The following is a 14,258-nucleotide window of genomic DNA, read 5'->3' on the forward strand; positions in this document are numbered from 1 at the left end:
TCCTGCAGAGGGGATATCTGGGGAAACTCACTGTCTTGCCACTCCTGGTTGGTCTTTTATTTCACACTCAATTCCCTTCGCCCATGATTCACATGGAACCACAAGCAATCATCTGTTCCTGTTTGGTGCCACGGAGGCGACTGCAATTCATCATGACAGCAGCAGTAACACGCCTGGTCCTGCTCCGATCCTCACGGCGCTTTCTAAGTCTGAGCGATGATTGCTGCAATGGTGTGAACCCACCCCATTGAGGGCCTTCCTTTTCCCACTGCCCTTCCACTTTTCCAAGTTCCATGTGCTTTTCTAGGAGCGGTTCCCTCCGAAAGAGACCTGGTTGCATAGTGGTTCCAAGCTGGGCTGCTAATTGCAAGGTCAACAGTTCAAAACCACCCGCTGCTCCTCGGGAGAAAGAGGAGACTTTCTACCTGTGTAAAAATGGTACAGTCTCAAAAACCCACAGCAACAGTAATCGATTTTATGGCAGTGAGTTTGGTTTGGGTTTTGGTCTCTGCTGACAATGTGCCCAAAGGATGTGAGAGGAAGTCTCACTGTTCTCACTTATAAGGCGATTTCTGAGTGTACTTTTCCCAAATCATGTTTGTTTGCTCTTCATGTGCATTCAGCATTCTTTGCCAACACCATCATTCAATGGCATTGGTTCGTAACTCTTCCTTATTCATTGTTGAACCTTCCCATTCATTTGATGTACTAGAAAATACCATGGCTAGCATCTGGCACACTTTAACCCCCAAAGGGACTTCTTTGCTTTTGTCTTTAGAGGGGCAGTTTGCGGAAGAGTCGCCCAATGCAGTATTTGATTTAATTTGTTGACTGCTGCTTCAATGGCCATAGATTATGGATCCAAGTAACGTTGAATCCTTTACGACTTCAATCTGTTTTAGATTATCATAATGTTGTCTACTGGTCCAATTGTGAAGCTTTTTGCGTTCCTCATGTGGAGGTACAATTCATATGGAAGGGCTGCAGTTTTGATATCTGCAAGTCAATGACTTAATGCCTTTTTGCTTTCAACAAGCAAAGTTATGCCATCTGCATATCTCACTTATTAATGAGTCCTCTGATCCTGATGTCACCTCCTTCTTCATAGAGTCAGTTTCTTGGATTATTTGCCCAGCAGATAGATTAAATAACTCCGTATACAGCTAAATAAGTATGGCGAAAGGATAGAACCATGAAGCATATCTTTCCTGATCTCAAACTGTGAAATATCTCTTTGTTTTAAGGACTGCCTTTTGTTCTATGCACAGTTTCCACAAAAGCATCATTAAGCTGAGAATGCCAGGAAAATGTTTGTTTGTGTCTCATTGACTATGCAAAGGCATTTGACTCTGTGACCATGGGAAGATGGGAAGTTCCAGATCACTGTATTGCGCTCATGTGGACCCTGTACATGGATCAAGGCAGTTGAGTTCACAGAACAAGGGAATACGGCATGATTTAAAGTCAGGAGAGGTGTGGGTCAAGGTTGGATCCTCTCACTGTACTTATTCCATCAGTATGCTGAGCAAGGAGAAGGCAGTATCAGGATTGGAGGGGGGCTTATTAATAACCTGCTAGCTGCAGATGACACAACCTTGCTTGCTAAAAGTGAGGAGGACTTGAAGCACTTGCTGAGGAAGAACTGCCCTGAGTCGGATCTGACTCTAGAGCGCCCAAGAACAACACTACATTCCCAGAGCGCCACCTGTATCTTCTTTCTTTAATTGCTTTGATAAATTTCAGAGGCAACATTTTATACAAACATAGTATAGTCATTGCAGAACAGCAAGACAAAACGTGGTGCAAGAGAGCCTCACAGGTGAGGTGGCGACTTCCCGTAACCTGGCATATTAAAGTGTTTTAAGCACAAGACAAGCTTGTGCAAGTACCAAGACAAGCACTGAGCGGATCCTACCAGTTCGGTGCTATCATTTTCATGTAGGGAAGAGACACTCCCCACACCCTCAGAGGACAGGGTGGAACTGTTCAGTAAGGTTTCCAAGCCTGCACATCTTCACAGACATCGATTGGCACATCTCCCTCCAAGAATTTGCTGAGATGTCCAAAGCTCTGTGCTTTCCATTGGCAACAAAACACTTAGCCACTGGGCCACGAGAGATCCTCTTTAATGTATTGGGGGCGGGGGGGGGTCAGAATACAAATAATTACCTAAACTGGATGGCATTTAATAAGTAGAGTTGATTTATCGCATGAACAGATAATATTTAGTTTCATCACAATGCATTCCTCTGCCTCACAGCTGGGAAGTTTCTCCCAACATTCTGGCTTCAGAAAAAAATTGCAATCTTTTTTTTAAAAAAGAGCCATGAATCGGAATTGAGGAAATCTGGTATATAGCATGTTCTTCACACAACTCACGAAGATCCCTCCCTCTTCAGCCAGTGTCTTATGTTGTGAAATTTCCCTCTCCTATACCAAGCCCTAGTGGTGTAGTGGGTTACTAGGAGGCTGTAAATCACAAGGACAGCCGTTCAAAACCAACAACTGCTCCTTACAAAAAAGATGAGGCTTTTGACTCCCGTAAAGGTTTACAGTACTGGAAAGCCATAGGGCCAGTTCTATGCTGCTCTGTGGGATCCCTGTAACTCAGAAACATTTCAGTGGCATTGGGTTTTGGGCAGGGGCGTAATGGTTTTATGTATGCCTCCATGTTTTCTCCTGCTGCCTTCACCTGGCTGGCTTAGATTTGTCCTTCAGCATAAAGGTCAAGCACTACTTTCTTTCAGTAGCCTCCACTGACCATCTCCTACCCACACTATGATGACTTTTCTCCAAGCTCCAAAATATTCCCAGGCACACAGCTATCATAGCATTTAATATATTGTGAATATATTGCTAATTTTCTTCTCTGTCTCTCTTCATTATTCTGTTAGCTCTTCTGCTGCCGGCAGTTAGTTCATAACTCAGCACAGGATGATGCATAATAAGTATCTGATGAGTAAATTCTCAACACTTTAGAGCTGATGAAGTACTACCATCCAAATAAAGGCAGGGTTGTGCCTTCCATTCTAAATGTATTTTTGACTTTTTAATAGGAGAACTGTATGCTTAACTTTAGAAAACAAAGTCATACTCAAAAACTATCCTCTGAATTTTTTATTAATAGAATTAAACCTTTTGTCTTCATGAATAGACAAAAAATGATTAACATTTTTCCTCTTTAACATTATACAGATATAACCTAAGATGATTAAGCAAAGCTGAGAGGCATATTTGAATAATTGTATTCCCTTTTCAAAAACAACCCATTTCTGCTGACACTTGATAACTTCATCAGAGATACGGAATCGCTAATGTCTAAATAATTTGACCGTGGTTGTAATTTTGAACGAAACAGTAGGCAACTGCATCTGAGTGTACACTGCCACACATCCCTTTTGCCTTGTCCAGAGTTTGAGCAAAGCCTGCCAACAGATCCTGCTCATGTATAGAATGATCCATTTGTAAAGTCACTCATTTGGAAAATATGACACCAGGAGCAGAGTTCTCTGCCTTGGCTTCACAATGTGATTTCAGTGAAGGTATGCTCTGGCAGGATGAGCAAACGATTGTCATCCTGAAAAGTCCCAAGGGACACGGATGTCATTTTAATAAAGAAATTAAAAGGTACATCTTTTCATGAGAAACCACGTAAATTCGTGACCTGTGGCAGAAAATAGTTCTCTAATTGGCTTTGTGTGGTGGTGCGGAGGCACCAATTTCCCTGCACGTCACCCCAGAGAAGTTTCACTGTACATCATTGTCACCAGCTCAGTGAAATCTCCCTAATAAGAGGGGGTCTATGTAAATGTGGTCACCTTCAAGAAAATAAAAAAGTCAGTTCATATGCCACTCCTCCAACGAATATAATCAGTTTAAGATTTTTTTAAAATCTATTAAGAATCAACTAACATGTACTTTGAAATGTTGCAATCATAGAAATTTTTTTAATTCACAATTGTCTCATTTGCTAGCAGGGCATTTTTATTCCAAATAGGCAGAGGTTTGTTCTGATTTCTCATCTTTATAACACCAAGTTCCTGAAATCAAAAATCATGACTCAATTTGCAGTGATCTTGATGTCAAAATTCTGTACAAGACATCAGATTAAATGACTGGATTTTTAAAAACATTCATCAATATATTTCTTACCATGTAAATTCACCTTCCTGCAAGAATTCATTTTCATGTATGTGAAACAATTTTTAACTTAATGAAGAAGTATACGTCAGGTGTGTTAGTCTGGGTACTTTAGAGAAACAAATCCACAGAAATTCATATGTATAAGACAGAGTTTTATATAAAGGGTAAAGGGTAAGTTCACATCAAGAAAACATCCCAACCTAGTGCTGCTCAAGCCCACAGTCCAACATTAACCCATGTGTCTGACATCAATCCACAAAGTCCCCCTCCATCTCACAAAACAGACTCAGTCATGCCGACTGCAGGAGGAAAGTCGAGTCAGTGAACGTGCAAGCATCTCAGTGCTGGTAGGGGTCTCCACATGGCTGCTCCAGCACCCAGAGCTGCATGGGGGTAGGTCCATGTAGCTTCTCCTCAGGGATGTCTTGCAGGAAATGAGCCTTGCCAGCTGAAGCAGGGAACTGGCTAAGGCAATTGCACCCTGGTCCGACCATCACAAAGCAAGAGACCCGAGAACTCAAAAGGCAAGGTTCACTGAGCCATTTGTCTCTCCACCATTCAATTAACCCCAAATGTCTTTATCAGCCAGGTTGGCACAATAAACTAACTAACTCATCAGGCTATGTAGGAATCTCAAACGCTCACTGCCATTAAGACAATTTCAACTCACAGGGACCCTATAAACCAGGGTAGAATTCCCACTGTGGGTTTTTGAGACTGTAACTCTTGACAGTTTACAGCAGTAGAAAGTCTCATATTTCTCCCTTGAAGCAGCTGGTGTTTCAAACTGCTGACCTTGCCGTTAGCAGCACAACACAAAACCCACTCCCCAGCGTTCCTGTCTAGGACTGCTATAGGGATCAAGATATTAGCTGGCTGTAGGAATACTACAATGCATTGCTTGGGCACAGTCAGCTCCTAAGAAGGAAAGGGAGTGAGATTATTGGCAAGAAAATTTTGACCCCACTTCACATAAATGAATTAGTCAGAAGGATAGTGTTTCTTTTTTTTCTTTTCAGAAATGGACTCCGTTTTGGCATTTAGATTTTTAACAAACTGAAGCTCTGAATTTCTTCATATAAATAATTTGTTTTGTATGACCTGCTGACAGCATTATTTTCTTTTTTCAAAACATGGCAAAAAAAAAAACAATGCTCCTACCTTGTGATTTTTGCGAATATAGCCGTTAACACTTAGCATTCATCTACATAAATCACACTCCAGAAAAACTTAATTTTACTCTAAGAATACATGGCCTTCAGAATAACTTTCCAGATTTCCTTTGTTACATTCATTTTATGAATGTATATGTGTTTCCCTGTCTGATTAAAGATCACAAAGAAACTCTTGATTTTGCATCTCACATTAGCAGATGGTGGACAGATGGTTTAAATTAATATTAATTTTGAAAAACTTAGCTTAAATTGTTTATACTGAAGATTAAAAGTTGGGAAGCCAGTTAACATCTCCAGGGTTATTAGTATTTCCAAACTCACTTGAAAAATAAAATCCAGAAAATTTAAGAATTTACTTCAAAAAAAATAATCTGTGTTTCAGCCAGAAAGATAGGTAAAACACAATGCCTCAATGCTGGAAAAATAAAAATAAAAATTAGAAAGAACAAATACAGATACTTGAGAGAAATGGACCTTGAGAAGAGAGAATCATATCTACAAATGATGTTAAAATAATAAGTAACTTTTTATAGAACCTCTGTATTTTTGTAGAAATAATTCTACAAATGCATATTTTAGAAACCTTTTATTAATAATTGCTAGTCTAGAAGGAATTTTTTTGGCGGGGGTCAACTCATTTTCCTCAGAGTTCTTTGACTTGGTTATTAATTTCTATTGTTGTTGTTAGTTTCTGCTTAGTGAACTTTGACTCACAGTGACCTTGGTGTACAGAATAGAACTGCTCCGCAGGGTTTCCAAGCCATGACCTTTCAGAAGTAAATGTCCAGGCCTGTCTTAGTGACACCTCTGGGTGGGCTGGAACCACCAGCCTTCCCTCTCTTGCCTAGCAGTTGAGTGCTTAATAATTTGTTCCACAGAGGAGACCTAGTTCCCCATAGATTTCTTGTTTGAAATTCACCTTATGATGTCTTCTCATATCGTCATCCCTAGGGAGAGAGACATGCAGAATGAGAGAAAAAGAGGAAGAGAGAAAGGTAAAGCTATAGGTAGAGAATCATACGTCAATTCGAAACAAGAACGTTCACCTGCATAGAGCATCTACTTCAATAGAGGCCCCAAAACATTAAATAAATGCTTTCATAGCTGACTCTATCTTTCCACTTAAATGTGGGCGTTGTAGAAAAAAATTGGTAGGAACAAAACTCAAAATACTCTCCAAAGACTGTAGTGTACAGAAAAGATGGTCCCTTTTGTACTTTCTGTTTTTTGTTGAATAATTTAAAATAGCCCTAGATCTAGCTACCCAACCTCTTTCATGTGGTGCAAAGCAAAAAGTATGAATCACCACCTGTGAAAAATAAACCGCTTTGCCTCGAATCGTATCTTTTGCCAAATAAGAGAATTGACTCTGTTTTTGTCAACAACTTCTCAGGCAAATGCTGGTAATTTTTAAAAAATAAGTTTCTGTGGTAAAACAAGTATGATAAAATAGACCCAAATCCAGCTGATTCCTTTTTGAGTTCCCCAAGGGGAAAATAAATCTGGTTCACTTAATAGATGACCTTTTGGGCTAGGACCAGAGTTAGGAGCCCCTTCTAGCTTTCCGCTCAGGTCCAGATCAGGCTGTCTTGTTAAAAGAATCAAAGGACAAAGGTGTGCATGAAAATTAAGTCCTAAATCTTATTCTTAGAGAAATTTTATAGCACGTGCACTTTAAAATACAGGAACCACTTAAATCAACCTTTAAAATTGTGAAAGAAAAATCAATTTTTTCCATTTCTATGATTCAATTGCAAAATTGAATTTAATTCCTTGGATACATTTTGGGTGGCCATGCATAACAAGTGCGAAATCATTCATCTAAGAAAGTGTTCTGCACGCACTCCAAAGGAAATTATGAGGGGAAGTGGAAAGCTTAAATGATTCTATAAACTTTTAACGTTTAATTGTTTATTGTCTTAAGTGTGTCTTCTTGAAAAGGAAGGACTTACTCAATGTCATTACGGAATAATTCCTCCATACTAATTCTGTTTAAAAGGAATCTCAAAATAGTACTTTAGGAAGGCTAAAGCAGCCGGTGTGATGCAAAGAAGACTGCATATGAAGTCACTTCTCACCCAGCGTCTGCGGTGTAGACGGTATCAGCTCTCTTGACTTTCTTTAGCATTCTCAGCTGATACATGCAGAGGTTAAATGACACCATCTCTAAAGTGCCTGTCTTAGTCTGATCTGCCTCTGTGTACCTCCCTCTGAGAATCAGGCTGAATGAGGGAGAACCTTCCAGGATTCCGTGCCTGTAACCTTGAGTGTTTTAACTAGATAATGTTGAGCAAAACTGGGTATATAGAGAAAACCAAATGGCATCTCATAAAGATTCATTTGTTGATATTTGCAAGCAGAATGAGACATATTCCACGTTCTATTTTTCTTTGAACCTCTTTTCTATCCCCGTTCATTACTGACAGAGCAATGTGTTTTTATCTTTCTATCCCAAGACGCAGAACATCCTAGGCCATGTCTGGATCGAAGTAAATGTTGAATGAGTGGATTGTGGTCTGGCATCCCATTTCAATTACAAATCAGCTATATGGCTTTAAACATGCTATTCCATTTCCTGGAACCACTTTTTGTTAAACATATAATATTAACATGCTACTATTTGTGATTTGTTGCTAATGTTAAATTAGATATTTATGAATGCCTAGTTCTAACCAAAGTTCTGATTCTAATACACCAGTCACTTTGCAGGGTAGAGGCGGGGAGTGGGGTGAATTGAGGCAGGCAGCTTCCATAGGGATTTACAGCCTTGGAAACCCTACGGGGAGTTCTGGTCTCTCTTACTGGAGCCCTCTGAGTAGTCATCAGCTTAGCAGTATGTGTGGAGTTCCCAATGCAATTTCACATATTTGAGTTAAAATTATTACGTAGTTTGACCAAAGTTAAAATGGCATATAATATGGAAAAAATGATCACGTATAAATAGAAATAATATAATGGCATCGTGCCATTTTGGTCTTGATTTCCTTTTTTTCTATTTGTTTTATTATGAGAAATTATGAGAGTTAAGTCCATCGATACTGAGAAAACTTAAAAGACATTTCACATGATATGGTACTTTACTTAAAATAAACATTGCTGTATAAAACCATCTTTTAAAGACTACGTGTCCTTAAGTTTCTAAATGTTTAAAAAGAAGGATGCACTGGATCCTTGAATGATATAGACTTTTATTCAAGTTAGTGCCTTTCTAGATGTTATATATTAAAATCTAGCAAATCTTGATTAAATTTTTTCAAATTTCAGGCAATTTGTTTTGTTTTACTGCTAAATGAACTCATGGTCTCATTTTTTTTTCTTTTAGGAAAGTATATAACATTTATCCTGGACCCTTTCCAGTTCCAGTTAGTGATCAAAAACCACAAACAATTAAGCTTCAAGATGTTTGGTCATAAAGTATCTTATAATGCCTTTGCCATCAAAATGTTATTAACCAATCAAGAGCTCGACCATGACCTTCACGCGTGTTATCAGCATTTGCAGGGCAAATCTTTGGAAGTACTTTTTGAAACCATGGAAGAGAAGATAAAGCACAATTTTGAATCCAGATTATTAAGAACCAGAAATTGGGACACGGAAAAAATGTTAGCATTCTGCACATCAATAGTATTTGAGGTCACCTTTACAACTCTGTATGGAAATCTCCTGGTTGCCGATAAGAAAAAATTTATTAGTGATTTAAGAGATGATTTTATTAAATTTGATGACATCTTCCCATACTTAGCAACAGGCATACCTATCGAGCTTCTAGGAAATGCCAGATCTTTGCAAAAGAGAATTATAAACTGCTTCAGACAAGAGAACTTGGCTAAGTTCAAAGGGTGGTCAGAATTTGTGCAAATGAGGCAAGACATTCTGGAGAAACACTATGAGCCTGGCAACTCCGAAATTGCAGGTGAGAAACTTCTCGATGATCACTTGTCTAAACGAAAATAATTTACAGTAGACCTTCGAAATAAAAAGACAAAATGGCGACCTTGAAATTTTTTATGCTCTTTCTAATTGGCTAATGATAAAATGCTTTCCTCTGATAATTGATTTTTTTTCGCTGAGATGGTAAAACAAGATACTTAGTGGTGATAATGAGAAAGAGTATAACTAAGCTGCATTCCCTCGTTCTATCTCACCCCCAACTTCCCGTCCCCCTACACATTACGTTTTAAACTATTCTCATTAAACAGAAAATTAGACTTCAGAAGCCTATTGGTCCTCATTAGCATGCACTGATCCTTGGCTGGGTCTGTGTCCTAACATCTTTTAATTAGCACACTGCAAATCTAATCAGTGTAATAAACGCTATTAATCTTCCTTTTCACTTATTTTCTCCCAGCACATCATTTAGGCATTCTCTGGGCCTCTATGGCAAACACTATTCCAACTATGTTCTGGGCGATGTATTATCTTCTGCGGCACCCAGAAGCCATGGCAGCAGTGCGTGACGAAATTGACCATTTGCTGCAGTCAACAGGGCAAAAGAAAGGGACTGCATTTTCCATCGGCTTCACCAGAGAACAATTGGACAGCCTGGTCTACCTAGGTAATTTGTTTGTATCTGTTATGAAGAAAAGAACGTACCTCTCTGCAAACTCACTTTATCACTCATAGCTGTTTACCAAGAGGTGGAGGACACAGCTGCCTAATTGACATAATAACACCCATTTACATCAATTATAAATTATGTAGTTTATAGCTGTAGATACTCTCATTGCATGTAAACATGAAGGCCTAGGTAATTAACTATGCAAGGTATGCAAAAGGCTAAACCGAAGCTTTGCAATTATTTGGGGAAAAAAATTTATGCCTATTAAGTCATTTGATTCTGAGCATCTGTTGGTGCGCTAATGCTTTCCAAACACTGCTGCACGATCTTGACAAGGAAGGTATTTGGGGATCGAAAAAGAAAGTAGTTCAGAAAGGCAGCCGCTGTTCAAAATGCACCTATTAGTCTCCACAATGGTAATACCTAGAAGCACAGATTTGGACACTTTCACAGCTTGGAGTATATGCCTCTTCAAAATGTCGGTGAAATCCTGTCCTCGGGAAGGTCATGATTGAAATCCCTTCCCAAAAGAAGGAAGGGAAAGGAGAAGAGAACGCAACAAATACGAAAACTACAAATCCCTACGCAGGCAGCGTTATAAAATATTCACTTATAAAATGATACCTTATGAAATATTCACTACCTCATGAGATATTCAGGGTCACTATTTCAAATACACTTGAGGTTGGGCAATTGCTTTTCTTTTCGTTTTTGCAGGGAACCACCAGGTTGCCTAAGAAGGGGTGAACCGGCCCAGGTCGGAAAAGCAACCTTAAAGAGCTTTAAGTGTTTAAAGTTTGATATGCATGTTTGGTTACATAAATATAAACGTATGTGTTTACCCTTCTCATTTCTTTAAGGAAAGATTTTTATGTATTTTAAGTATTTCTATTTTAACGATAATCCTGAATTTTTATTATGATAAAAAGAGTACTGTATAGGGGGGGTCGGGTGGAAAAAAAAAAGAGTACCACATATACTTGAGTATAAGCCAAGCTGACTATCTGCAAAGGCACCTAATTTTACCACAAAAACTCATTAAAAGTGTGCTGAAAAACTCGGTTTATACTCAAGTATGTACAGTGCATTGATGGAACAAATGCTTCGTCGTGTACTAGGAAAGATCATCTTTATATTGGTGCAAGAGTAGAAAGAGGAAACTCCCCACTCCCATAAAGAGTTACTGTTTCCGAAACCCGCAGGGGCAGTCCCATCCTGCGCTGTGGAGGAGCCATGAGTTACAATGGACTGGATGACAGTGGGTTTGGATGAACAACAATGGAAGAATGTTTGTTTGTTTGTTTGTTTTTTAGGGAGAAATTTGCATGTCAGCTAACTATGAAACAAATATGAAAAGGAAATTTAGAATGACATTGAAATGAGTATCTTATTCCTAAAAAAATTAATTATATTGTTCAGAGTGTTCGCCAAAACAGAGCCCAATAGGGCATGGGTTTATAGTGATGTACACCATCCTGCATATGTCATTGACGTTCATGGCCTACTCCTGTAACCCGCAGGGGGATCAAATTTCCTCTAGCATCAATTCACCCTTAATGTCGATAAAAGTTGAAATTGAGTAGCAAAAGTTGGGCTTTGAAATAGGAAACCTATTTAATTAATTCAGTGTCATCATGTTGTAAGAGGTTGTGATAGATAGGTTGTGGTATGTTTCCCTCCCCTACCCCCCACAGTGCAGGTGAGAATTTTTCCTTAAAATCATTTTGAGTCTCTCATTTAGACGAAGAAAATTCAACTTTAAGCTTATGTTAAAGATTTATCATGACTACACAAACATTTTTAATCTATTAATGTTTTGTAAAGGCCTCTACTATTAAAGGTAAAGAACTGTTTTCAATAATTTCAAAATAAACTTTAAGAGAAGCACAATAGATTCAATGAGCTTCAGATAACTGTTCCGTGGGACCTGCGTCCTACCAGAAAGAGGAGCAGGTTGAATAGAAGTTCGAGAAATTCTTAAGCTTAAACTTAAGAATGTTTCAGTTTTCTGAGAATGGGAAAGCCTGGGTGAGGAAAGTAGGAAGGAGAACAGCAGGTTTCAAAAAGAGGACAAGTCAAAAAAGGAAAGATGATTCCAAAGGAAATAAGAAAAGATGATGGAGGGGAAAGAAACTCTCTCTCTCTCTCAAAGTTGAAATGTTTAACAAATATAAACTTTTAAAAGGTTTTCGTTTCAGATTTGCAGCAAGGCTACAAAAGTAGCTCAGAGCGTTCCATCTACCCCACATACGAGTTCCCTTATAACATGTTATACCTGTGTGACACAGTTGTCCAAATTATTGCTATGTGTTGAAGTAGTTTATTGAGCATTGTAAAATAATTCTGTCTTTGAAAAATTAACAGTTTATATACATCAAATAACAATCCTAAAGATCAACAAAATCCTTTTTTCTGGTGGGCAGAAACAGGAGGTATACATTCTGCTCTGTATGTGGAGCATGAAGCTGGGGTGAGAGTGAGACGGCACAGGGCAGTGTTTCTTTGTGTTGCCTGAGTCAGAACTGGGTTGCTTTAAATCAGGGCTGAGAGAATGGCATCTACAACAGCAGCAAACAAAGGATTAAGAAGAGTGCTTCCACACCAGGTAAATCTGAACCTGAAGGAGATTAGTTGTGGACTTTTTACGTGTAAGTAGGAGGAGCATCAGCTAAACAATGAAAATTAATGACTGGGATTTGCCAAATTTTCGGCTTAACCCAAAGCAAAGAGAATTAGCAAAACAATGAATGATAGGAACAAATTCAATGGGAATGAAAATGGTTTCACTTAAGTCTAAAAATCAACTGTATAGGAACGGGGTGTGTAGTTTGACCAAAAAAGGGTTTAAATAAGTACTTCTCAGCCTTCTCTGCTTATGGGAACCATCGGGAGGTTTTTTTCATCCCACAAAGTGACTGATTTGATTGGACTGGAGCGCTGGCTGATGGCTTTTAAAGCTCCCCAAGTGATTTTCTGTTGCCATTGTTCTTGGATAGAATGGAGTTTTGTTGTTTGTCTGTTTTTAAAGAACATTTCAGGTCATCTTTATACACAGCCAACATTCAAAAACACTATGTTGGGGTTTGGGGGGTGGGTGGCTATTACTGGCATAATTATAATTGTCTACACTGGATTAGATCATTCATTTTTTTAATCTATCTGAGAGATTTAGTTTATTGTGCCAGTCTGGCTGATAAGCACAAGTGGGATTAATTGAAGGGCAGGGAGATAAATGGCTCAGTGAGCCTTGCCTTTCTTGTCTCTCGCTCTTTGATCATTGGACCAGTGTGAAGCTGCCTTGCTTGTTCTGTGCCTCAATTTACAGGATACACTACCTGTGAAACGCCTAGCCTGTAGACTGTGTCGCTTTAAGTTGAGGTCCTTTTAAGACCACATGATTGGAATGTTCATCTCTGGAGCTGGGGACTGACGGTTGGTGACCTGGCTGACAGTTAGTGACCTGCCTTGCTATTTGCTGCCTGTGCTGAGATAGTCTAGCTCCCTCTGCAGAGGACTAATTGGCGGCCCTCAAGACTTAAAGGACTGCCAGTGTCTCACAACTCTCTCACATGAATGAGTTGCACTGAGCCATTTGTTGTACTGCTATAATTTAATTATTCATTTCTTGTATTATATATCTATCCATTTGTATATAATTTAACAGTTAATTTCTTGTGTTATCTTTCTATCTATCTATATCTATATAATTACTAGCGATCAGGTTTTTGTCTCTCTAGAGAACCATGTCTAATACACCATCCCAAGTGATTCTTATAGGCAGCTAGACCAAATAATCTCTGGGCTTCGGATAAATTACAGTAAACTGGTGGTGGTATTGTTTCAAAAAGCTATTGCTTGATTGCTCCTAAGTGACATCAGTAGACATATACTATATGGAGCAAACTCAATATTGATCCTGAGAGGTTAATCTGTCCTGGATCCCCTGTGTTTTCATCTCTTATCTGTACCTGTGTACATGTTCCGGTCTAACCAGATTTGTAAGGCAGAATTGGGGTCATGGTAGTGGGTGAGAGGAGGCATTAAAGAACTAGAGAAATGTGGTATCTTTCATTGGTGCTATACTGCACACTGACTGTATTGTTTCCTCCCCAAGACCCTTCTGTTAGGGGATGTCCAATTCCCTACAGATAGGCTTGGGTCTCCACTCCACACTCCACTCATTCACAATGATATGATTTTTTGTTCTGGGTCTTTGATGCCTGATACCTGATCCTATAGCCACCTTGTGATCACACAGGCTGGTGTGCTTCCAAGTGGGCTTTGTTGCTTCTCAGCTAGATGGCTACCTGTTTATCTTCAAGCTTTTAAGACCCCAGATGCTATATCTTTTGATAGCCAGGCAACATCAGCTTTCTTCACCA

General features: G+C 39.1%; 1 protein-coding gene across 1 annotated transcript in view; it reads left to right on the forward strand.

The window, feature by feature from the left end:
• CYP7B1 (cytochrome P450 family 7 subfamily B member 1) overlaps window positions 1–14,258 on the forward strand; it is a 200,164-nt gene that overhangs the window by 166,403 nt on the left and 19,503 nt on the right. Inside the window, exons 3-4 of the mRNA XM_075549630.1 lie at window positions 8,641–9,231; window positions 9,667–9,873. Coding sequence (XP_075405745.1) covers window positions 8,641–9,231; window positions 9,667–9,873 — 798 coding nt within the window. The remainder of the gene's footprint in view (window positions 1–8,640; window positions 9,232–9,666; window positions 9,874–14,258) is intronic.

The sequence above is a fragment of the Tenrec ecaudatus genome, chromosome 5 (genome assembly GCF_050624435.1).
Source record: "Tenrec ecaudatus isolate mTenEca1 chromosome 5, mTenEca1.hap1, whole genome shotgun sequence".
NCBI lineage: Eukaryota > Metazoa > Chordata > Mammalia > Afrosoricida > Tenrecidae > Tenrec > Tenrec ecaudatus.